At 42.0% G+C, this 23,798-nt stretch overlaps 1 protein-coding gene across 8 annotated transcripts in view; it reads left to right on the forward strand.

The window, feature by feature from the left end:
* Positions 1 to 23,798, forward strand: part of ADGRB2 (adhesion G protein-coupled receptor B2) — a 1,096,893-nt gene that overhangs the window by 660,397 nt on the left and 412,698 nt on the right. For all 8 annotated transcript variants that reach the window (XM_085648478.1, XM_085648471.1, XM_085648472.1 and 5 more), the window contains one exon: positions 4,676 to 4,782. In XM_085648478.1, the coding sequence (XP_085504604.1) occupies positions 4,676 to 4,782 (107 nt within the window). The remainder of the gene's footprint in view (positions 1 to 4,675; positions 4,783 to 23,798) is intronic.

Here is a 23,798-nt window from a genome sequence, read left to right on the forward strand (position 1 = left end):
TATTTACATGGGGCAAAAATGAAGATTCCATCTCCTCCGCAAAAAATTGTTTGACCTCGGTATTTAATTGGCTTGCTGCTGCTCAAAGTGTAATAACGAAAAGTCTGAAATACTCCTCTACGGAACATTTCCCCCCAACTTCAGAGAAATGCTTTGGCCATCCGAGTTCGCCATGCCCGCCTTGAAACCTGCTAAGAACCTGGGGGTTTGGTTTGAGGAGAACCTTTTTGTTTTCCACTCAGGTCAAGAAGCTTGCCGGTAACTGCTTTGGGTTACTTAAAAACCTTAGGAAATTTCTTCTTCTTCTTCTTCCTAGAGCTGCTAAAGAAACGGTCATTTGTGCCCTTATTTTATCTCGGTTGGACTATGCTAACGCTCTCTACGTTGGCATCCCTGGCTTTCTGCTGAATAAGTTACAGGTGGTCCAAAATGCGACAGCCAGACTTCTTCTTGACATCCCTATTAGAAACAGTGTGAGACAACACCTGCACTCACTGCACTGGCTTCACATTGCAAAGCGGGTCAAATTTAAATCCCTTGTCATTTCTCATCGTGCCCTCCGTGGCCTAGGCCCTCCTACCTACAAAAGCGGTTCTTCTTCTATGCTCTTATGCGACAACTGCGCTCTACGTCTCAACTCCTAGCCCATGTTCCCCGCTTCAAACGACAAAGGTTGGGCGGCTGCTCCCTTGCCCTGAAAGCGGCTGTGGCCTGGAATGCATTGCCATTTGCTTTACGCAACATTCAAGACTCCACAGCTTTTGAGAAAAACCTGAAAACATTCCTCTTTGTTTAGTGCTACCCTGCCCCTCATGGCTCGCGCCGGGATACTCCTTGGAGTATCTGTGCGCGCTATAAAATAAAAAAAAATAACACTGGAAGCATCTGTTCATTGCTGCACCCCTGCCTCCCTGGACGCCTGTGCCATTGCAGTGTCTCTTCCTTTCCCTTTTGCCTCTTATGCATAGACATCTCTTTATATTTCGCTCCCCTTCATATTCTATCCTCACCTGCTGTGCGGTAAAACAATCTTAGAATCGAGTCAATGACCTTGTGCATTGTTGCCAAGAGGAGGAGTCACAGTACCTTGTGACTCAAAAGACTTCTTCAAAGAAAAACAATTTGCACACATCTAGGCCCAACACTAGATGCCACGAACACATGCCTACAGGGTAAGTAACAATTTCCTCCTATCTATATATCTAGATAGATGCAAGATAGATATGTATCCATGTATGTATGTGTATATATGTAAGCCACTGCATAGTATTAAAACAATAAAAATTCTCATCCACCTCAGTTCATTCCTGGAAGTTTTTGTCGTGATCCGTCAAGCAGGGCCAAGAAAAGGGGTGGGGGGGAATGCTTTTTCCCCGTGCAATTTTTTATAGGAAAACTGGACACAGCTACAGCCAAAACAGCTAATCAGAACTACACCAAATTTGGCAGAAATATAGATCTTTAGCCAGAAAGAGTGCTTTTTGTGATTTGGTGTATATTCTATTGCTGCTGAGAAATTAAAGTTCAAAATATATGTATAATATAGCAACATAGGGCCATATTATCAAGGAACGGCGATAACATTATCGCCGCTTTAGCGGCAGGAAACCTCCGGTAAAGCGGCGATAATTTGCTTGATAATATGGCCTTGCGAATTCCCATAGAAGCCCATGTTCACACCTGAACCTGGGCTTCTATGGGAATTCACAAGGGCATATTATCAAGCTCATTATCGCCGCTTTAGCGGCAGTTTCCTGCCGCTAAAGCGGCGATAATGTTATCGCTGTTCCTTGATAATATGGCCCATAGTTCCTTCATAGTACCTCCAGGAAGTACCGCGGTACTGCAAACTCAAAACACGCAATCTGATTGGCTGGTGTGGGACTCTCTTGGAAGTACTGCAATGTTCAAACATACAATCTGATTGGCTGGCCACAACATCAAGAGATAGTTACACCTACCATTTTTATGACTCAGGGACTCGGTTCCTGTGTCATAGAAAATAAATAAATGTAAGGAACATTTAGGGCAGGGTAGCGGTACCCGTCCTCCTGGCCAATGTGGGGGTCCCTGGGGTTAAATTAAAAAGATGTATTTTTTTCCTTGCAGTACCTCGCTACTACCACAATGCTTAGTGCAGTCCCCATGTAATTTTGCAGTAGTTTTGCAGCACCATGGGGGAAAAAGTGCAGGCCTTGGGGTGTTGCAAGAGCATGAGTGTTGACCAGTAACGGAATTTTGGCCACCTGTTAGGGGGGGTGGCCGCCTCATGCTGCACACGGCCAAAGGCTGTGCTTGATGGAGGTTTGGCACAGCCAGGCTCTTTGACCAATCACATGTTGGGAATCGGCAAAAGTCATGTGTGGTGGGGCTTGGCAGCCCACAGGTGGGTTGGGTCAGGCACTGTCGCCTGACGAAATACATCCAAGGTGGGGGGGAGACCTAGTTAGTTATGGTAATACATTATTACTTTAATTTAAAAAAAAAAAAACCCTAGAACTTCACTGAAACAAAGGTTAAAGTGATGTTATAGTTAGGTGTGTTTGTAATATTGTACTATACTTTTAAAACAAATCAACAACAAAAAAACCTAGAGAGCCACTGAAACAAACAAGGTTAAAGCGATGTTATAGTTCAGCAAAAATGTTCTTTGACATCATTGATAATATCAATGCAACATCTGAAATTATATCCTTGGTGACAACACTGTGCATGCTGGGGGCGCATGTTATAATTACTTGAGTTAACTGTAACTGAAGAATTTCAGTGTTTTTTTATTTTAAAACATTATGAATTAATCAAAATAACTATAAGTTTACTTTAACCTTTTTTTTTTTACTTCTGTGAATATCTGAGTGTATTTTGCCCAGTGAAAATAAATATAAATTGATGTGTGTGTGTGTGTGTTTGTATACATCTTTGTATGTAAATGTATATATGTATAATATAATAAAGCTTTATCCTATAACTGACTGAGTGTATGTTAAAGACTGTGCCACTCTCTTTATCCAACATGATAAATGCAGATTACTTTCACTCATCACAACATAATGTGCCTGCGGCATCTTTCATCACACCTGTATTCGTTAGTTCACAGCATGTGCATGCTGTTTGGTCGTCGTCATTACTGCCAACTTAAGTACTCCTTCTTAAGCTCTATACATAAAAACACACACTCTATGTCACCTGAGAACCTGGGTGAGTTTTGCTGTCACATTTACAAGTCGCTGCTCAGCCTTTGGTGGTCCAGCTTGGAGATAAGCTGAAGCTGCATTAAGGCATACACTATTCCTTGCACATGGACAAGGGCACAAAGCGATCACAGCACTCTAGGCGGTGCTGTTTAGGGGAAGTGCAGAATGGATACTTCGTAGTAAACCACGTTGGGGAGATTGTTTAGGTACTGCGCTCACTGCTAAACAATGGGGAATGGCAGTGGTAAATGATGCCAAGTGCTACAGACAGATCCAATAGGAACAGGAGGGGAGGATCCTTTTTATTAAAAATATCAAACTCTTATAGTTGAACATCAATTAATGCAGTCTATACACTTAAAAACTGTTCTTTCACGTATTGGCAGATGTCTTGAGTCATCTGTTCTCTAGGACTAACACCTACTCTGCTGCTCCATATTACAGAATTAACACTGTTAACCATGGAAAATACAATACTAGCTCATGGATGTGTACATTCAGAATTGCAAAGTGGACAACTAGAATTGTATTGGTTGCAAGACATGAATGTTACCAATCAGAACTGAAAAGAGGGTGACTGCAACTTCATTAGATGCAAAATATACATAGATGCATCCAAAAGATCGGCGAAAAGGATGTGTCACTTCATTGTTTGCATAAAAGTATACACATGTACCCAGTAGAGTTGCAGAGAAAACTTGAAACTTTATTAACTTGAGAGCATTCACAATTGTATCCATTAGAATTGCAGCAGAAACCTGAATCATTGAACACTTGAATGTATCCAACTGAATTATAGAATGAACTTGAAGAAAAATATATATTATTAGGCAGTGAAGTGTTTGTCAAGGGCATTCGTCAACAAACGTTGCCAAGAAAACTTGCCACTTGTTAATATTATACTGCACAAAGGGTGTTCAAGAAATAAAAACATTGGTAGAGTACCTTAGCTACATGATACGTTATACGACAAGCGTAAGTGCACACTGAAAAGCAAGTGAACGTATAGAAAAGCAGGTTTACAATTTACCCATGCTGAATTGCAAGGTTATGCATGATGAAACGTGAATGGCTCATGCATGATATACGACTAACAAGTGCTCCGAATATATATGAAAATGTGAAATGATCTGCAAAGAGATAAACCACATAACTAGAAAAACACATTTAACTACCTGAAAAGTAAATTACAATGGAATCATGCTCAACAAGAGTTCTTAAACTCTTCTGCCTCCTTCCTCAATAATACAACCCAGAGAGACGAGTTCTTGATGCAATACTAAGCAGGCAGGATCTGTGACAAACTACCACAGGTGACAAGAATTGAAGGCAAACTATTAACCTTTAGAAAATATGAAACATTCCTCCTTTCGATGTTTTCAGGTCAACAGCCTCCTAAATTCCACAGTGCCTAACTAGCTTTGTTCCATATAAAAGTTCTGAAAATAAAATTTAGGTTGTGTTCTTGTGTTTTTTTCTAGGCTCTGCTAGCCGTCAGTGTTTGCTGAATGAACAAGGTGTGGCAAACTGGGGTGCTCCCAGCTTTGCCAGATGTGTGTCTCACGAGTACCGACATCTTCATATTGCCGTAAGTGGGATTTGCACTTCTTTCTCTGTCAGTCTTTTTAACAATGAGATCATCTTTATTTCTCTTATTAACAGTGTCATCCAGTGTCCCAGATGAGGTTTTGGGACACTTTCAAAATCCTTTTTAGTCTATACATTCCTAGGGCAGTGTGTTGAGTAGTTTTGTTTAGTTCACAGCAAAAGTCCTAGTGTTTCTCCTTCTATTTCAAGAGAATACTGATTTCCAGAAATACTAGTGTTTTTGTAGCATTAATTCTCATTTTTCAGGGTTTTTGACACCATTATTTTTGAAAATATTCAGTCATATAAATGGAGAAAAAAAAACTTCAACTGCTCTTTTATATTTTTTCACCCATTTGGTTGTTCTGTGTTGCCTTCTCTGTATCATTTCTTAGTCCTTCTTTTATTTTTGTATCTCCTTAAGTAGCAGGCCTTGTAAAATCATAAAAATGCTACTAGACCTGCAGGTATAGTAACTTGATTAATCTACTCGACCTAACTGTAATGTACTTGACCCATAAACTGGTCTCAAATTGTGTGATCCTAGGCAAAAAAAATTTTTTAGGAAGCCGCCTTTTGCTTCATTATTGCATAGGAGAGTACCTTAAAATACATGAGTTCAGCATATCTGCTGTACAAAAAAAAAACCTGACTTGCCTCTTAGTTCACTAATGGCATTGTTGCAGGGCAGGAATATTTCTCAATTCATGTTTAAAAACGTACTTTTAGTAAATATAGTTCCAAAGCATGATGTGGTAGTGCACTGTCATTTACAGACAGCACATTTTCCATTGAAATGGCTACAAACTCTCTCACTAACATGTCGTTTTGCTGAAAAAACTATATAGCGCCTAAACAATGTTTGAAAAGTGAGTTTCAACAAAAAATGTATCATTTGCACATCACAAAGTAAAGTGCTCTTGTTTTCATCCTACAAAAATAGTTTCTTCATCACACAGAATTTAAAAAAATGTGCTTTGACAACTATAATAATAATAATAATCCACATTTGTAAAGCGCGAACAATCACCCGTAAGGGTTTCTAGACTCTGGGGGCCGTCGGGAAGATTAAGCAAGCTATTGCCCAGAGTCACATGGTGCTGGGCTAATCTGCCGCTAGCGATCGAAACGTGATCCCCAGATACCGGAGTCAGTCGCCCTGGCCGCGGCGCCACACCTCTTCCTATTACAGAAATATTCTGAAATATATTTTGAAATATTTGTGCAGTTCACTGATTAACTATTTAATGTTGTGTTAGGAAAAAAGCCTTACCTCTTACAACCATTCATTTCACGTGATTTGCACAGCATTATTGTCAGGCAGTTCAATTTACAAAATCATCTAATTTCACAGTAAGAGAAAGAAAAGTAAATGTAAGAAGACTGAATGAGAGCAAATGTGACAAGATAAAGAAAAGATATAAAGGCATCTTTATTGCTCATTCACTTTGTGATTTAACAGAACACTGGTTATTTTTCTGCTTGTCAGCAAGGGCTAATAGGCCCTAAAAATAGTTTGTGCTGATTAAATCTGACTCTCTGAGGCCTGAGTAGGGTCACCAAACTTGTATGTTCCTTGATAAGCAACAATGACTGATACAGACAAGCATTCTAAGCATATTTAATTTCCAAACCTGAAGTGTTCAATTGTCAGTATTGCAAGATGTTGCACTCCAAAGTTGTCATGTGTGAAAAAGACCCTTCTTTATCACCTGAATAAGGGTAAGGGAGAAAGAGACAAATAGCGTATTTTTGTATTAGGAAGATGGAGTCTAGTAGTATTCTCCTAATTCTTCCTCAGGCGATGGTGAGTACAGCTGTTCTTACTGATACCTCATCCTCAATATAATGATGTTACTAATGCACAGCTTTTTCCTGAGGATGATCTTGCACATGTGAAAGAGAACTCTTCCAGCAGTACTATATGCCAAACAGAGGTCAGTAGAATATAAAGACTACATATCTTCTTTGAGCCAAAATCACTGAGACCTTGCTTGAGGCACTGACATTAGAGTCTCATGGAAGCCAAACACCGGGTCAAAACAAATTGCATACTCACAACCCATACCACTGTGCTCAATTAAATAAGATCAAGGACCTTGTCATTCGTTCCACAACAACTGTTGATCGAAATAATGCAGACATGCCTTTGTGCAATTCTTTGATCGTGCAGCAATATGGACTCTACATAGTCTCCCTTTGATACTTTGCATACTAGTAACAGATAGCCCTAAGAAAGTCAAGGTCCTATGTGACCAGACAAAACACGTTTCAGCTAGAATCAGCATTGAAGAATTTACTAATAAAGAAGATCTATTTACATCACTTTGTGTACAAGATCATAATTGTGTGCAAGTGCTCACAGATGTATTTGTAGATTGTGAGATTTGTGCCAATTTAGGGTATGCTGAAGATGGTTGTTTCCCTCACTGTTGCTGATCACTGTGAATGATTGAAGTAATTGGACAAGATAAATAAGCAGCCACTGACGTTTGTGTGCACCTGCAAGAACTCTGCCACCCATTGTTTTGTCAAAGAAGAGGAAAGAGGCGTGATTTTTTTAGACCCATATTTTGACATTGGCAGAGGATTCTGATAAGAAACATGTTCATGTAAGCCCAACCACTGTGGATTCCTCTGAGTCTCTAGCTTTCTTAAATGTCTGGTGTTGGTAGGTACCTCTGCCTTATTTGGGCCAGTAGCCAATCAGCATCAATCCATGCCACATGCAATCTCTCTCATCATTCTCTGATATCTAGTTCGCGGGTCCCTGCTCAAGCCATGGAAACTGTCCTCATGTCTGAGATCCCCACACTCCTAAGACCTAGGGTAACAGACATTTGGGTCAAGCCTTGGGAGGGTTATGTTCCTGTGTTGGAAAGACTGAATGTTGATGGAAAATGTGAAAAATCATATAAATCTCTTGTTCGGTGTGTTGTCCCAGCCACGTATTCAGAAAGTGGGCAGTGTAGCACCTAGCGATAGAAGCCCTACTTCACCATGAGACAGTCTGGTATTTCATTTAGCATTCTGTACCTCAAGATCATCATTTTGTATTGCGATGAGTGTTTGATATAAATTACCAATCATTCCCCGACCCCTCACTACTTCTAGCAGGTTATATTTTGGGCCAGATGTGAGATATCCCCTCTTTTTAGCAAATAGTCACGAATCTGCAGATATTTAAAAAAAAGTCGGCTTTAGGAAGGTCATATTCAGACATCAGCGAAGGATATGGGCATCAAGATCTGGGGGGGTCTCATACAGCATTTAACACCAACAACTACTTAAAGAAGATCTCCAGGATGCTGGTGTGTGATGCCATTAACACATATCTATTTCTTTTGTGAAACAATCTGTATGTATTTATCTTCAATATAGATTGGAGGAAGCATCCGACCTTTATGTTTTTGTTATTTTGACATTTATATGTTTGTATTGTTCACACTGGCTTATGTTCTACTATCATGTATTTCTGTTTATGGATTTGTCTTTGCAATGGCTACTGGCTTAAATAAAAGAAATAAAAAGAAACCATACTATAAATACGGCTTACCCTCTTGCTGCCACTCTCATCAGGATATGTCATGTAGACGCCAGGGTACGTCAAAATCTTGGTCACCCACCAAGGAACCAACTCTTGCACTACTCGCTGTCCAGCCCAGGGCCATCTGCAACGCAGCAGCAAATTCAAGCGTGGAAAGAGACTATGTTACACATTTTTGGTACCCCTGTGGTGCACTGCACACCTTTGGGCCCCAATGATCCAAGAAGCCTCCAGATGGGTTACCACTAGTGCAATCATTCCCAACACTGGCTGCATTTCTTGACTGAACCCCGGAGTACACCCTAACTCTGGTACTGACTCCTCCGGTGCTAAGTACCGTGCTAGTTCCTTGTGTATCGCCAACATCAGAGAGTTAACTCATCGTCCTTTCTGACTTAAAAAACAAATCTGCCACAACCTCGATCGAAGTTGTGCCAAACTTGGCGTTTCTCACAGCCGCATTCAAACCCATTAAGCTTCCACTGTCGCATAGATTCTCAGACCCGGAGCCACATAATAATAAAATGATCACGATGAAGAATAGCAAGTAGATGACTATGAAAATCCCTTTTTGGCTCTCCTGGAGGCCATTGGTCTTGACACATCCCCTGATCCTGGACTAAAGTTTCCACCTGGCACCTCTGTGGAGCTCATCTTCTTCTTCATTCCCTGTGGCAATCAGAAAGGGGTACAACTTCTTGACTTGATGATAACATGCCCCTGTGATTTGCATTATATAGGCATGGCGACAAGAAAAGTGAGCGTCAGAATAGGAGAAAATTGAAGCAAAGTACGTTGCAGATGGGCAAAAACAAAAATGGCAGAACATTGCCTTACAGAAGGTCATACAACACAAGAATGCAGGTGGATAGTTCTAGAGCAAGTCCAGGCCGAGTTAAGAGACATAGAGAGAGTTCTTTTTGAAAAAGAACAGTGGTGGATTTATAAATTATCCACACAATACAGAGGACTGACAGATGAAATACAGTGGGGACACCTCATATAAGATATACAATAGATCATGCTTGACAACACCACGGATGGTTCTTACGTGAAGAAATACATCACCCGGGTGCCAACATGGGCACCGTACTCAATAGGATGAATTTACACCACATCCTTGAAAGAACTACAATTTCCACAAATTTTGTAGTGCTGTAGTCCCTATCACATGACTGTCACTTGACAAAGAAAAGGAAGTAACTTTCTGTTCAAGAAAAAAAACCTGTGATTTACGATGTAATCACTACTATAATTCCGAGCCTAAAATACTGGCTATCAATCTACATGACAAAGACCAATATGACAATGATTCACATCCCACCGAGGAAGAAAAAACCTAGAACTACAATTCCCAAGAAATTTGTAGTTCTTTCACAGACCTCCCGATCATGTGATTGTCACAAGACGAGAAAGAGGATAAATCTAGACAGCCGGCTTCTACCCCTTGATACAGAGTGCGGAAAGCCAAGTAGGTAAAGACGCGGGCGCTGTTCTTTGACGAAGTAAGTAATACGATAGAAGCTACCATGATGCACCTTCTGTTTAAAAAACATTTTTTAGAGAGCCTAATATACATGCTATGCTTGAGTTTATCTCCTCATTTGTTCCGATAGAGTGTTACAATAAGGAGCGCCATTTCAACCTGTAATATAGAATATAAGAGGTTTTTAACATGAGTGTGCACGACAAGACACACAACTGCATGGGAGAAAATACATACAATGCATACAAAATAAATATTTCATCACTGCATAATGCTATTGATGCTCTCTCCCCCAGCTCAGACCAATGCAAAAAGGAAAAAGTCCAAAATACTGGTCTGTATATTTTGAGTGCCTGTCTTTCATAAAAACGTTTTAAAAAAGACGGATATACACTGCGATAAAGGCCATTTACACTTATAGGATTAGCACAAAAATAAGTTAGTGAAGAAAGCTGACCGACCCACACAGGCGATTCTAACGGATGCATCATGTCAACCTCAGATGTATAGTGTCACTACTCCCCTATGACATTGCACTGTTTTTAACCTTGCCAATGGACCAACCATTAAAAAAGTAGTAGGATCTGGCAGGCAATTTTAATTTCTTCTCACAATCCCTAAAACCACATAGCCAAGGAACTCCGATTACAGATGTGTTGAGCCTGTCCCCTCACACTAGGAGAACAGGACGAGGGTCCGATGATGAAGCTAGCCATTGGTGATACCTGTGGGTGAGGACCCTAAAATATATCCCACAAGGGCACAGTGATTTTTACCGATTTACCTAGGTGAACAATCCTACAACCGAGTGAGACTGTGGCAACGCAACATTCTGTCTTGTGGATAGAAATAGGATCCAACAAAATAAGGTAACCCTCCTCAAGTATTAAGGTATTCTCCTAGCCCACCCATCTGTATGGGTTCTGCAGAAGTTGAACTGCACCACCTGATCCTTGAGTACTATGTGAGCATATCCCTGCCTTTTGGACAAGGGGTTGTGGAGTTGTCCTGCATTTCGACAGGGCAGGAGGAGGGCCAGAACAAAGCTTTTACTCCCTCCCATACTTTCTTTCCTACCGTTTCAACAGATTGCATCTAGCTCCAATTAAACCTTCGGAAAGGTCTGCTAAAGATGGTTTGGTAACCTTTATGCTTCCATAATGATGAACCAAACACTGTAATTTATGGCAAAAGAATTGTCTGTTGACTTTGGGCTTGTGCGACCAAGAACATGGGAACAACATGAATCTTTTTCTTGAATTCCATCTAGACAGTGAGCTGTTGTGTAATGTTCTGTGATCTGTAAAGGGTTGTACAGAGCCTGGTTATCGGAACATCTATAAGTATGGAAGTATCTATGGCTTTACATATATGGATTCAGGCATTAGATACAGACTGAAGTACAGGTGGTGCATTTAATGGTTACACTATTTTCATTTTTTGAGCTATTATTGAAGAGGTTACGATTGAGGCAAACCTGGCCAACAATGTAGGGCCCTTTTGCAAGGTACAACCTTCCAAAGGTAGTGAAAAAGATCACTGCATTCTTCAAGTTACTAGCAACCATAAAGATAAACTGACCAGTCAAACACATTTGATTTTAGGGCAATATGAATGATTCCATTGTAATCCTCAGTTTTTGGGTCCCAGAGTTGTTAGAACTCTTCCATTGGAAAGAAAAGAATTCATTGTAAGTGGAAAATCACAGTTGATAAGAACTCATGTAGACGTGATCCAGGTATTAATTACGCTTACATTTAATATGTATTAGTCTTTATGTGCCAATCTACAGTGAATCTGCTGTTTTTCTCTAGTTATCGCTCTAATGAATGAATGAATAGACATTTATAAAGCGGACGGCCACTCAACAGAGTGTCCTGGCGCTATTAGGCAGCTCTCCGCTTTCCCTCACGGCCACCTAGTTGCAAACTAACCACGTGCTGAGTTGTTTCCTGAAAATAGCCATTTCGGGCGTGGCTCTGAGGCCCGCCGGAAGATGGTTCCATGTTTGGGCTCCCAGAAACCTAAAAGATCTTCCTCCGGTTCTAACCGAGCATATCCTGGGTATGGTAGCCAGGCGATTAAATGAGGACCTAAACGTTCTAGAGGGAGTGTAGTGAATTATTCTCTTCCTAATGAAACTGGCACCCTTGCCATGTAAGGCTCTATATGCAAGCACCAAAGCCTTGAATTTGATTTCTCACCGTCAACCTGTGAAGGGCACTAACATGCGAGGACATATAAGTCCTGGCGTTTAAATTGAGGACTAGTCTTGCTGCTGCATTTTGAACTACCTGCAGATGGTATCGAAGATAATCAGGCAGACCCAATTATAGAAAATTCTGGTAGGCCAGCCTAGAAGTAACGAAGGCCTGGACCTAGTGGTCAACGACAGGGGAGGTAAAAAGTTCCTCAGAGTTCGTAATAGCCCGAAACAGGTACCTACTACCGCTTTTATTTGATGTTTCATAGAGAGAGAACTGTCAATATGGATGCCCAGATCTTTTACTGTGTTTTGGGCAGAGGGAGGTGGAGACATATCATGGAGCCACTAGAATCTCCACTCCTCAGAGGGTGGAGCACCAAAAAAGATAATCTTCGATTTATCGGGATTACATTTTAGTTGGTTCCTAGCTGGCCAATTGAACACCCTGAAAAGGGAAATTCTAATCTTCTCCGCCTCAAAATCTGCATCTTTCTCACAGGTGAAGAGTAGTTGGGTGTTGTCCGCATTCAATATTATTTTAGCCCCGCACTCTTCAGCCAAAAATGCTAGTGGGGTCATATACACATTAAAGAGTGTAGGGCTCAAAGCACAGCCCTGTGGGACACCCACTTTCAGATTCGGAATAGTGGCTGTATAGGGAGGAGTTCAGACTTCCTGACTTCTGTCACATAAAAAAAGAGGATAGCCACTTTAGGGCAGGACCGCCAATTCCAATCTTCTCGAGCCGTTCCAATAGATTAGCGTGTGGGACCGTATCAAAGGCCAGCAAGAGGTCCAACAATATTAGGATGGCTCTTCCCCCGAGCCAATAATGTGCTCCATAACCTGTAGCAACGCTGTTCCTGTGCTACAGCTAGTTTTAAAACCTGCAGAAGATTATTATTTTCCAAATAACATTTACATGTTTTTCCAACACCTTAGAAAAGGCCAGAAGTAGGGATGTAGGCCTGTAATTAGATAGGGCTTTAAGATCAGCAGAAGGTTCTTATAGTAGCGAGAGGATTTTCCATGTAGGAGGCATACACCCAGAGTCCAGTGAGGCATTGAGAACCTTATTGGCCACTGGATTGATGGCCGTAACCACATTTACCAAGAGTTGGGCTGGACAAGGATCAGCAGAAGATCCCGACTTTAGCCCCCTGATAATAGACAAAAGTGTAGGGGTTTCCCCTATGGACAGCCTCAGATCAGATATCATATCGTGGTTGTCATCTTGAGGCACGCTATCAAAGGAGCATTTTATAGTCACAATTTTTTCATGAAAGAATTCAGCCATTTGATTGGTCCATTCCATCCTTTGCTTTGTTTTTCATTGCCTTAACTTTTATATAGTGGGCCTTCAAGTTCAATTCATAATCATGTTTATCCTCCAAACTATAGTTTTTGCGACATTTCCTTTCCAGACACTTAAATGCTTTTTAACTAGTTTTTTACTCGTTTCTCGGTGAGAGAACTCATGTGCTTTAGGGCTTTCTAGATCAAGAGGGTTGCCACTGTAGTTGTACTATCACAAACAGAGGGAGGCTGATTGGAGAACTAACACCCCTTGTACATTAGAACTAGATGGGATTACTAAGAATCATGCTGCACTTTAACTGTTTTTTTTTTCATGTCTTCCATAGACCTAAAAGCCTTATCAGTTCCAGTTGACTGGTTACTGTAAGTCCGGAAACGTTCATGTGGTTCACAAATGAAGGTGCCTTATCAAAGTTCATGAGGCCCTTTTTATAGCATTACTGCTAAATAGTCCTCTGTGAGCTCCGCCGGCAAAATGGAATTACTTGAGACAGATTAAAGCAAAGCACCAGGACAAGGCATGGCTCAGCAGCAATAAAATATCACATTAGTACATTTATGAGGCCTGTTTTTTTGTTTACATAGTATATGTCCTGGAACTGCTGTTTTAATGCTCAGTGTCTCAGCTCTGATGGTGTTTACCTTCTGCTGCTCACTCAGTTAATGAACATCCACCTCTTCAGCACAATCCTCTATGGATTTAGTGTTAAAGAGTGGACATAATATGGGGCATATTAGCAAGGGCTGGCGATATAATTATCGCCGCTTTAGCGTCCGTTTTTGGGCAAAAAGCGGCGATAATTATATCGCAATATCATCAAGGACACGCTAGCGCGTGTTTCCTTGATGTAGAGCCCGTTTTTTCACAGCCTCGCCTCGCATCGCTAATGAGATGCAAAGAAGGCGTGGCTGTGAAAACAACACATGTTAATATCGTGAAGGCAGTTTCGCGATATTAACAAGGAGGTGCAGCGACTAAAAAAATCGCACTACCTCAGCCTTAACTCAGGAATTTAACGTCTGTTAAATTCCTGACTAAGGCATACTTTTAATGGGAGATGGATTATGCTGATAGGACCACAGGGTCCTATCAGCAATGTTATCGCTGTTTTCAAAGGAACGTCGCTGGAAAACCAGCGATGTTCCATTGAAAACACCGCTATCGCTGAAATATTATCGCCATAGCGCTATGCGTTGTAAATATAGCGTTATCATGGCGATAATATTCAGCGATAGCCGACGATAATATTTCTATCGCTATATACGGCCAGCGATAATTATCGCTTGCCGTTAATAATATGCCCCTATATCTGCAAACCCAGACATTTGTTTTTCTAAAAGAAATCTGCTGGGTTAAGATGTCCACGTATTGAAGTACCCTTTGCAAAACCTGAAAGCCCTTCAAAGCCTGGCAATATGTCACCACATTACCATTGCAGGTATATGACCTTAGCCCGTGCTTATTTCTGTGCCTCGGGATTGCTTCTGGCTGAACAAAACAGCTTTTTGACCCAGCAGAATCACAGTTAGACAGATTGGCAAAATGCTTGCAAATAAGGAGTTGCATTCATATAAAAAAAAATATTTTTTAGTGGTTTTACTTGTGATAATTATTATGCTATTGGAGTTTTCCTTATCCCCTAGAAAAGTAGCCATTCTTTTTTAATTTGGAAACAGTTCACGGCTTTCCAGAAACCAATTACCATAAATATCTTAGAAAATATATTAAAGCTTTATGTGATTAAAAATCTACTTTAATAGCATCAGTATTACACAAAAATTGCATAGCTTCTGAGGAACTCAAGAATTGTGTCTTAAAAATGAATGGTTTTAGGAATCTCATTTTGGAGATAGAATTATAAAGATAAACAAATCCTCTGGTTCTTAAGAATGTTCTTCCAAGCACCTCCATTCCATTTTAGATGTACACCCCAAGTCCAAAAGTTAATTATTATGCTTGTTTTTAGGCACAATAGTGCTCAAGTCAAATTGTATCAGATTTCAGCGTGCTGTTGTATTTATCTGAATGAAATAAATATTAGGAGAATATAATCTAAAGTCTTTGTTGATAACTTCCTGCACTTCTGCTTTTTTTTAAGCATGGGTTTATACGAACATTGGTAGGAATCCCTGCACTCCGTCTAGATTAATCCCCTACATTCTCAGCAGCTTTTCGAAAGCAAAGAACAAATCGATTGCTTTGACATACTCCTTGATAACACTTTGGATAACAGATCCTACAATAATATGTTTGGCAAGGTAAATAGTATACCTCCATCTTAACACCTGAGAATAGCTCTTAAACAAAACACCAGCCATACCAAGATCCAAATCCAGGACTGCAATGAGGAGATGTGGTCTTAAAACCAAGAATTTTAAATAATAAAAAAATAATTATTAGGATTGGCTTTCCAGTGAATGCGATTTGTTGGAGGGAACTTTTCTTAGTAGATTTTTTTTAAGGGCAATGTCTCTATTCAGTGTTTGCATTATTAGACGAACTAGATTAGTTTTTTCACCTGCTGTTCCCATGATAAATTTGAGATAATGGTCGGCCTCACATAGACCTAATCAAAGACTTTTTTCAACTGGGTACCATTCATCAACCACTCTCTCCCACCCACAGATCTTCCTTTTACAGTGGTGTCGCCCCACTGAGCAGGCCCACAAGGAAAAAATAAAATGGTAATAACTCATTGTTATTATCATGTTATTTCCCGTCCTTGCTCAGCTGGGTAAGGGCGGGGCAGGAGTGGTTTGCCCACTCCAGTGTGCAAGACGCTTTGGGCGGCCAAACCGTCATGCGCACTTTGCATGTTCTGCAACAGGCTGCATTACAGCCTGGGTGCAGAACAGGCCCAGCCTACCATTCCCTGGCTGAATTCCGAACCACAGCGCTTAGACCAATCACAACACTGCATTGCGGCATTGTGATTGGCTATGGGGAGCCGGCTGCTTCCTGCTTTCTGACCTGGAATCAGGCGAAGAGGAATGAGAGGAGGTGGTGGCGGCAACAGGTAAGTGCTTTAAATTTTGCTTTAATTTCCTCCCCCCCGTGACCTGCTCACCTACTGCTGTTAAATAGCAGCCGCCCCTGTCCTTTTATCAGCTATCATTACTTTTGTTTATGTAGTAATAATTTTTTAACCCTTGATGTTTTCTAGTTCGTCACATTATCTACATTTATCCTGCAAGCTATTTGGTGTCTGGTCCCTTATGATAATGTTACCCACATGCATTAATGAATTTAAAGTCTTTGACCCAAGCCTAAGTGGATATGAGCATACAACCAACAATTATTCTGGGAAGTCCACAAGGTACAGTGAATAAAGTATCGGGGCAAGAACAAGTTGGAAGCTGTTCCATGTGTTAATTTCCTGGGAATCATTTGTGCTTGGCAGCCTATCCAATTTATCACCAAATAATAGTACTGCTGTCTAGGACAAAGGCAATACTAAAACTAAAAATAAATAAAACATCTGTCCCATTTTTTGCAGTATACTTAGTGCTTAAAAGGACTATTACGATGCCCTGCATATACAAATGCATTCTTACACTTGATTGCTTTATTGTGATACTGCTGTTAGCTGAAATAGTATTTTAAATGCCTAAGAGTTACTTAGAACATATCTGCTTGCAGCACATGTGGCTGTAGAAACACATGCTCTGCATACTCGTACAATCTAGTGTTGAGTGCAGACATTTGCAAGTTGGTTTTTTTGTGACTCTTCCTCTAGCTCGCATTGCATCAGGACAGAGACTCTGCATCAGATTGTATTTTTATGTCAGCTGGTTCAAAGTTTCCTTCTCCATCTCTAGGCCCCTCAACAACTTCTCAAGGGATCTTCAGTGATTGTCATCAAGAACTCTTCCTAAGTAATGAAAGAACTCTGTGTAGGATTTGTCTTTGAACCGACTCAACAAGTTTTCCTCAATGGAAATCAGGTCACATCAAGAAGGACTGTTGGGGGAGGGTGTTATGGAGAAAACACCATTCCAAATTTGTTCTAAAAGCAACCACAAATTTCCATGGTGCAATCAGCTTCAGCTCTGTGATCTCTGTCTTCAGAGCATGAGGTGTCGGCCTATTCAGCATGTATGCTGTTCAAGTGCTAAAAGACTATCCCATCTCAATGTTGATGCCGCTATGCCCAACATAAAATGTAGCATTGAGACTCATCCAATGAACTGGACTTTAGACACAAGGAACTTGAAGCCGCCAAACAAGAATGTGGTTATTCAGGTATCCATCTGGCGCAGTGAGGCTAAAACTTTAAAGTCTTGTCCTCAGTGGAGGAGGAGTAACTTCCAATTTCCAGAGCAAAGATGTTGAAATTGATAATAACTATGCTAATTCTTATGATGGTACAATTGCATGTACAAATGAAATTGCATCGCTATTGTCAAATTTGGCCATCATGAACTCTCACATCAAACCTGACTCAAAAATAAGCGATCGAGCAGGCTCTGCTATGCAGGTCTGCGGTAAATGATTGACAGGCCACAGGTGGGGTGGTACGTAGCCGGCAGACAAACATGCGAACTGGAAACTCAGGTCCATCCCCCAGATAAGTGCCGCAACTCCACAGTGGTCTGGAGAAATTGGACCCAATATAGCATACATGGCCAGAGGGGTGCAGGCATTTCAAAACACTATAAAGTGAAATGCTACATGGAGTTGGGAACATGCAGCCAATCAAGACACAGCACACACACTACACGCAGCTATCACGCGCCCCTCATGCCGGACATCTGAACACACTACCCACTGGCCCACATTGTGTCCACCCAAGGTCGAGCCACCTGCCTTTGTTATCAAAGACCCTTTATTTATGACTCCACATACAAATCCCACATTCCTTTACCAAACAAGGATCGCCGGATGTACTTTTATTGGACCCAAAACTGTGATTGTAATTTGAGATAGTCCTCGATCCCGTTTCTGTGTGTTGTACTCTCAACCGAAGTGTCTAATTTAAGCAACTGTTCCTGTTTTGCCTACTGCCTTATGTCTTTAGTTTTTCAAGGTAAAATTGTATTCGAGCAACACAGGCCCCAAGATAAACAAACACAAGAGCCTCCATACCTCCACACTCATTTAAGGATCTGCCTCCTGGGAATAGACTTTGAAAGCGTTCTCTTGGCGACACTGACAACTCCTCTCGAGTAAATTGGGTTTTGAACCCTCAGAAGAGCCAAAAGAGACACTTTTCTTGAGGTACTAATTCTGGTCTGAGAGCTCTAGACTTCAGTAGCCCTCCTTAGCTTCAATAAAGCATCTTGTGAAACCTCTTCATCCATGCACGTCAGGTCAACCCCAAATCCCAGAAAAAAACATCCTCGGAGTCGAAATAGGCTCCAAAGCTGACGCTGAAACTAGCCCTGAAGCTGACTCCGAGACAGGCCTCAACATCATGATTGGGCTCAAGCAAAACCCCCCTCAAACCTGTAGCTTCCTGAAGTGACCGATGTAGTCCCTCTGATCCTCATAACCATTTGTACCTGTAATTAAACCTGAACCCCAGAAGGATACCGATTTAGAGACCTTTCCTGTGAAGTCCACCCCGCAAATGACACCATTTTATTCCATGCTGTTATATAGAGGGTAATGCAGCGGCACAGCTAGGCCTGCGTTTGCTGCCCTGCGGCGGCCGCATGTAAGGGAAGAGGTGCTGGCGATGCCTGTGTTTTTTGCCCAACGACGGCCGCTGGTAAGGGGAGGTGCCATCCCCAAAACTCATGCTGCCTGGGGTGGACCGCCTCCTCTCCTCCCCCCTGATCCCCACCTCCCCCTTGCTCTGCCACTGGGGCAGTGGATTACTACAAGGTTAAGCTCCATGTGGTGGAGACTGAGACTGACTTCTTAGTCATAAACCTTTCTAAAAACAAAAAGACTTTCCAGTACTGCCCATGCCACTAATCATAACCAAGCGCAGTTCTAAAACACTTCAAGGACCCTGTCAAGGGGCGAGTCGTCACAATGAAGTTTGAGAAGAAATGCAAAGCAGCCCCGGACAAGGCACTGTGCATTAGGGCCATGTCGTGCTCTTTTGTGGTACTGTAAGGGAAAACATAACACTGAGGATAGCACATGGAAGTCTAACGTGTTTAATGCAAAAATTGCCAGAAGCCTTTCAGGGAGAAGGTAGATCTGTTTTCCCTTCTGCAATTAGAAGACATGACCCTAGGCAAATGCATTCTTAGTGATGAAGCAGAGCTACTGCCTGGAGTTTCATGCCATGCCAACAAACCTACCACCTCAGTACCGCATTGTGAGTCGAGACCACCTGCAACTATTGCAGGAGGAAGTAAAACTGCTCCTCGTCCAAGGTGTCATTGAGCTGCTGCCGCTTGAGGAGAGGATCAAGGAGCCTACTCCATGTACTTCCTAATCCCCAAAGAAGAAATACTTCTCTGGCCTATTCTATTATTATTATTCTTATTATTCTTATTATTCTTCTTATTATTATTAATGAGTATTTGTAGAGCGCCTGGCTACCCTTAGGCATCCCCGCGCTATCAGTAACAAACAAAGAACAGAAAAATTGACATATCACAGCAAACTCTGGAAGAGCCAAGTCTTCAGCTGCCTTCGAAAAGGAAAGATGATGGGTGGTTAAGCGAAGCTGAACAGGGAGCGTATTCCACAGTTTGGCAGCATTATATGAAAAGGTGCGGCCCCCTGATTGTGCTCTCTTAATTCTAGGTACCACTGCCAGAAACTGGTTAGCAGAGCTGAGACATCTTACGGGGTGGTAAAAAGCCATCAATGACTGGTTTATCTTTGGCCCTATCTTCCAGAGCGTTTTTTTGAGCTATACACAATGCCTTAAACTTGATCCTTTCATTTATTGGCAGCCAGTGGAGTTTTTTTAATATCGGCTTGACTGATTGTGGATATGGGGTGCAATGAAGCAGCCTGGCTGTGCAGTTCTGCACAACCTGTAATTTCCTTATGGTGGCCTTTGTGGTGCCTAGGTGTAGAGAATTCCCACAATCCAGTTGAGAGAGCACCAATGCCTGGACTATAACTCTTCGTCGATGATCAGGGAGGAGTGGGAGGATTTTCCACAGCATTCTGATAATACCAAAACAGGATGCGGCTAACTTTATTGCTTGGCTTTTGAAATTAAAAGATTTGTCTAGCCAAACTCCCAAACTTTTGATCTGGTCTTTTGGGGTTGGCCGTAAACCAAGACATTAAGGCCAACTTAGTCCAGCTGCTTCGGCTGAAGCGCTGGGGTGGTTACCCAGGATCATTACCTCGGTCTTGTCTCTATTAAGTTTGAGACAGGACCGGTCCATCCGCATAGCCGCAGCTTCCATACAGGATTGCAGATTGATTGGTATATTCTTTGGATGTTTTAGCGCTACTACCAATTACGTGTCATCTGCATAGGTGACAATTTGGATCCCATATGGTAGGATTAGCTCGGCTAGAGGTTTAAGGTAAACATTAAATAGGGTAGGACTCAATGACGAGCCCTGAAGTGACTCCGCACCGAAGTGGCAGGCATTCGGAGGTGCAGTACCCCTCAAATACCTGAAATACTCTATCCTTCAGGTAGGACTTGATCCATGCCCAAACATGGCTTGAGACTCCCACCATTCTAAGTCTGTCAGATAAGATGTTGTGATTGACAGTATTGAATGCGGAGCTCAGGTCCAGCAAAATGATCGCCACTGCACCTCCCTGATCAAGGATCTTCCTGGATTCCTCCACAACTGCTAACAGAGCTGTCTCTGTCCCATAGTTAGGACGGAAGCCTGTCTGAGTGGTATGCAGCAGGGAGTGGTTCTCCAGGTATTCTGAGAGGAGTTTGTTTACATATTTTTCAAGAACTTTGCTGTTCCCGGGGAGCCGAGAAACCGGGCAATAGTTGCTCCTTGCCTCCGGATCAATGTTGGGCTTTTCCAAGAGTGCTCTTATCATGGCATGCTTCCATGCCAGAGGCACCTGGCCACTGGTTAAAGAAGAATTTAGTACCTCCAGCAAAACCGGAAGAACTATTTCCTCTACCTTGCGGAGTTTGTGGAGAGGGGCCGGATCAAGGGGGGAACCTGATTTGACCTGGGCAAAGAGCTGCACCAGTGTGGCTAGGTCCAGAATTGGGAGCTCTTCCAGTCGGGGAATAGTACCACTTTGGCAATCTATTTCCTGGTCCGTCTTATCTGAGCATGTAGCCTGAGGGAATGTGTCTAAAATAAATTATTGAAGAACTCAGCGAGTTCATTACATCGTGCCTGTGCGGAATCTGTGGGGATCTCTGGTGCAGGGTACTTAGTAAGTTTTTTTGCAATTTGAAATATTTGCCTTTGCGCATTCGCAGCCACTGTTATTTTCTCCTCAAAATACCGGGCTTGCGTTCTTTTGATTTCCAATTGATACGTTTTGATAGCCTCTCTGTATTTCTGTTTTTTTTCAATGTTATAATCTTTCCTCCATGCTCTCTCTATTTTCTTGCACATTTGCTTAAGTTCTCTTAATTTGGGTGAGTACCATGGTGTCTGTTTTTCCTTTGTCTTTTTCTGGATCCATTTATGCAGGATTGTACTGTACAGAGAGGCTCTGATCCAGCGATTATAGTTGTCTGATGCTATTGTGGGGTTAATGTCTCCCACTGGTTTGGAATTCACCAGATCCGAAGACCAAGCCTCTGGAGAGAGTCTTGCCCAGGGGCGCTCCCAGTTCTTACAATATTGGGTCCCTGCAATCTGCATTGGTGTATTCCAAATTATTGGTATTAGAAAGTGATCTGACCATGGGACCGGGACCGGGTTCCTGTACCAAGCTGTGGATTATTTGCAAAGGTTGGGTCCAAAATATGGTCTTTTTCGTGTGTTGGACTCAACACTTTTTGTTCTAGCTGAATGACTAATAGGTTTTATATTAGATATACTGCCTCCACATTCCAAGGGTTCTCTAGATGCAAATTAAAATCGCCCAACACTATAAGGATAGGCGCCGAACTTGCTAATCTAGCAGCAGTATCTGTTAGGGATTTTATAAACTGCCCACACGGGCCAGGGGAGCAGTAGACCATTATCCCTGAAAGAGTGAGGGCCCTTAATCCACTACATCCTATCTAAGCATTTTAAAATGACCATCCTGCAGGTTCCCATTCTGCTGCACCGCAAAGGCGACCCTCGACCTTAATGACACATACTTCCTCATTCCTGTACGTTCAGCACATCACCGCCAACTGTGTTTTGTGGTAGGTGGACAGCACTACCAATTCTAAATGATACCATTCAGGGTTATAACAGCACCAAGATTATTTACCAAATGTCTAGTAGTTGTAACAAGCCCCTGTGTAGAAACTCCTTTGTCTCTTTGGTTGATAGAAAGCTGCAACCGAGAGCAATGGCTAGCACACGCTCTGGCAACAGTGTCTCTGTTACACCTGTTAGAGGCCACAGTCAAAATGTTACATCTCATTCAACAGTAGATCTAGCCTTTTCTAGGGGCTGTGTTAAGTTCCATCATTGGGAATCCCTGCCCAGACAAAGAGAAGGTGATGGTGTTCCAAAGGCTGCTGACATTTTTTTCCAAGCCACATTTGTCCTCTTATGGTGGGAACCGTAAGGAAACTGGGGTGATGGCTTCATGCATAGTGGTTGTGCTGCACTCAAGACTGCGCGTATGTCCGCTGTAGCAGTGTGTAGCAAGGCAATTGTCACAAGGGGAGGGTCAATGGGAAGATCTAGTGGTGGTAGAGTCTAAATCTCAGGGGACTCTCCCATGGTGGAGCGACAAGAAAATGTTGCCAGGCAGGCATTTTCTGGCTTCTGAACCGCATTTGATCATTGCCACGGACTCCTTTCTCATGGATTGGGGAACACATCTCAACCATGTGACTGGACATAAGAACAATTGGGTTATCACATCAGTTACCTGCAGCTCATAGCAATCCAGTTGGCACTTGGAGCATTTTTCACTCTCATTCAAGTCAAAACAGTCTTGATAAAGGCAGACAATATGACAGCGATGCATTACAACCAGAAGATGCGTCAGAGGACTCACTTGACCCAGCTGTGAGCATTGGCAAAAAGATTTGACATTAAGCCACATGGAACCACACTCTGCTTGTAGCAGTGCATCTGATGGATGTGGAAATATATTTTGCAGACCTGTTGAGCAGGGTGCATGAACAAGTCTACAAAAGGGAGATGAATACCCAAGTATTTTCATAATGGGCCACCCCCACAATTGATTTGTTTGCAACCGTGCAAAATACTAACTCTTTGCCTTCATGTACCCATGCCCAAAATCTATGGGCAATGCAGTATAGATGAATTTGTCAGGGATCCTCAGCTGAACTTTTCTGGTGCCATTAACTTGGGCAAAACAGCCATGGTTCAATGCTGCTGAAAATGTCTGCATCCTCATGATAATTTACCACTGGAATCAGATCTCATGACACAACAACAGGATTACCTCAGACATCCAGACCTCATGCA

Source organism: Triturus cristatus, chromosome 3_2, assembly GCF_964204655.1.
Source record: "Triturus cristatus chromosome 3_2, aTriCri1.1, whole genome shotgun sequence".
NCBI classification, from domain to species: Eukaryota; Metazoa; Chordata; class Amphibia; order Caudata; family Salamandridae; genus Triturus; species Triturus cristatus.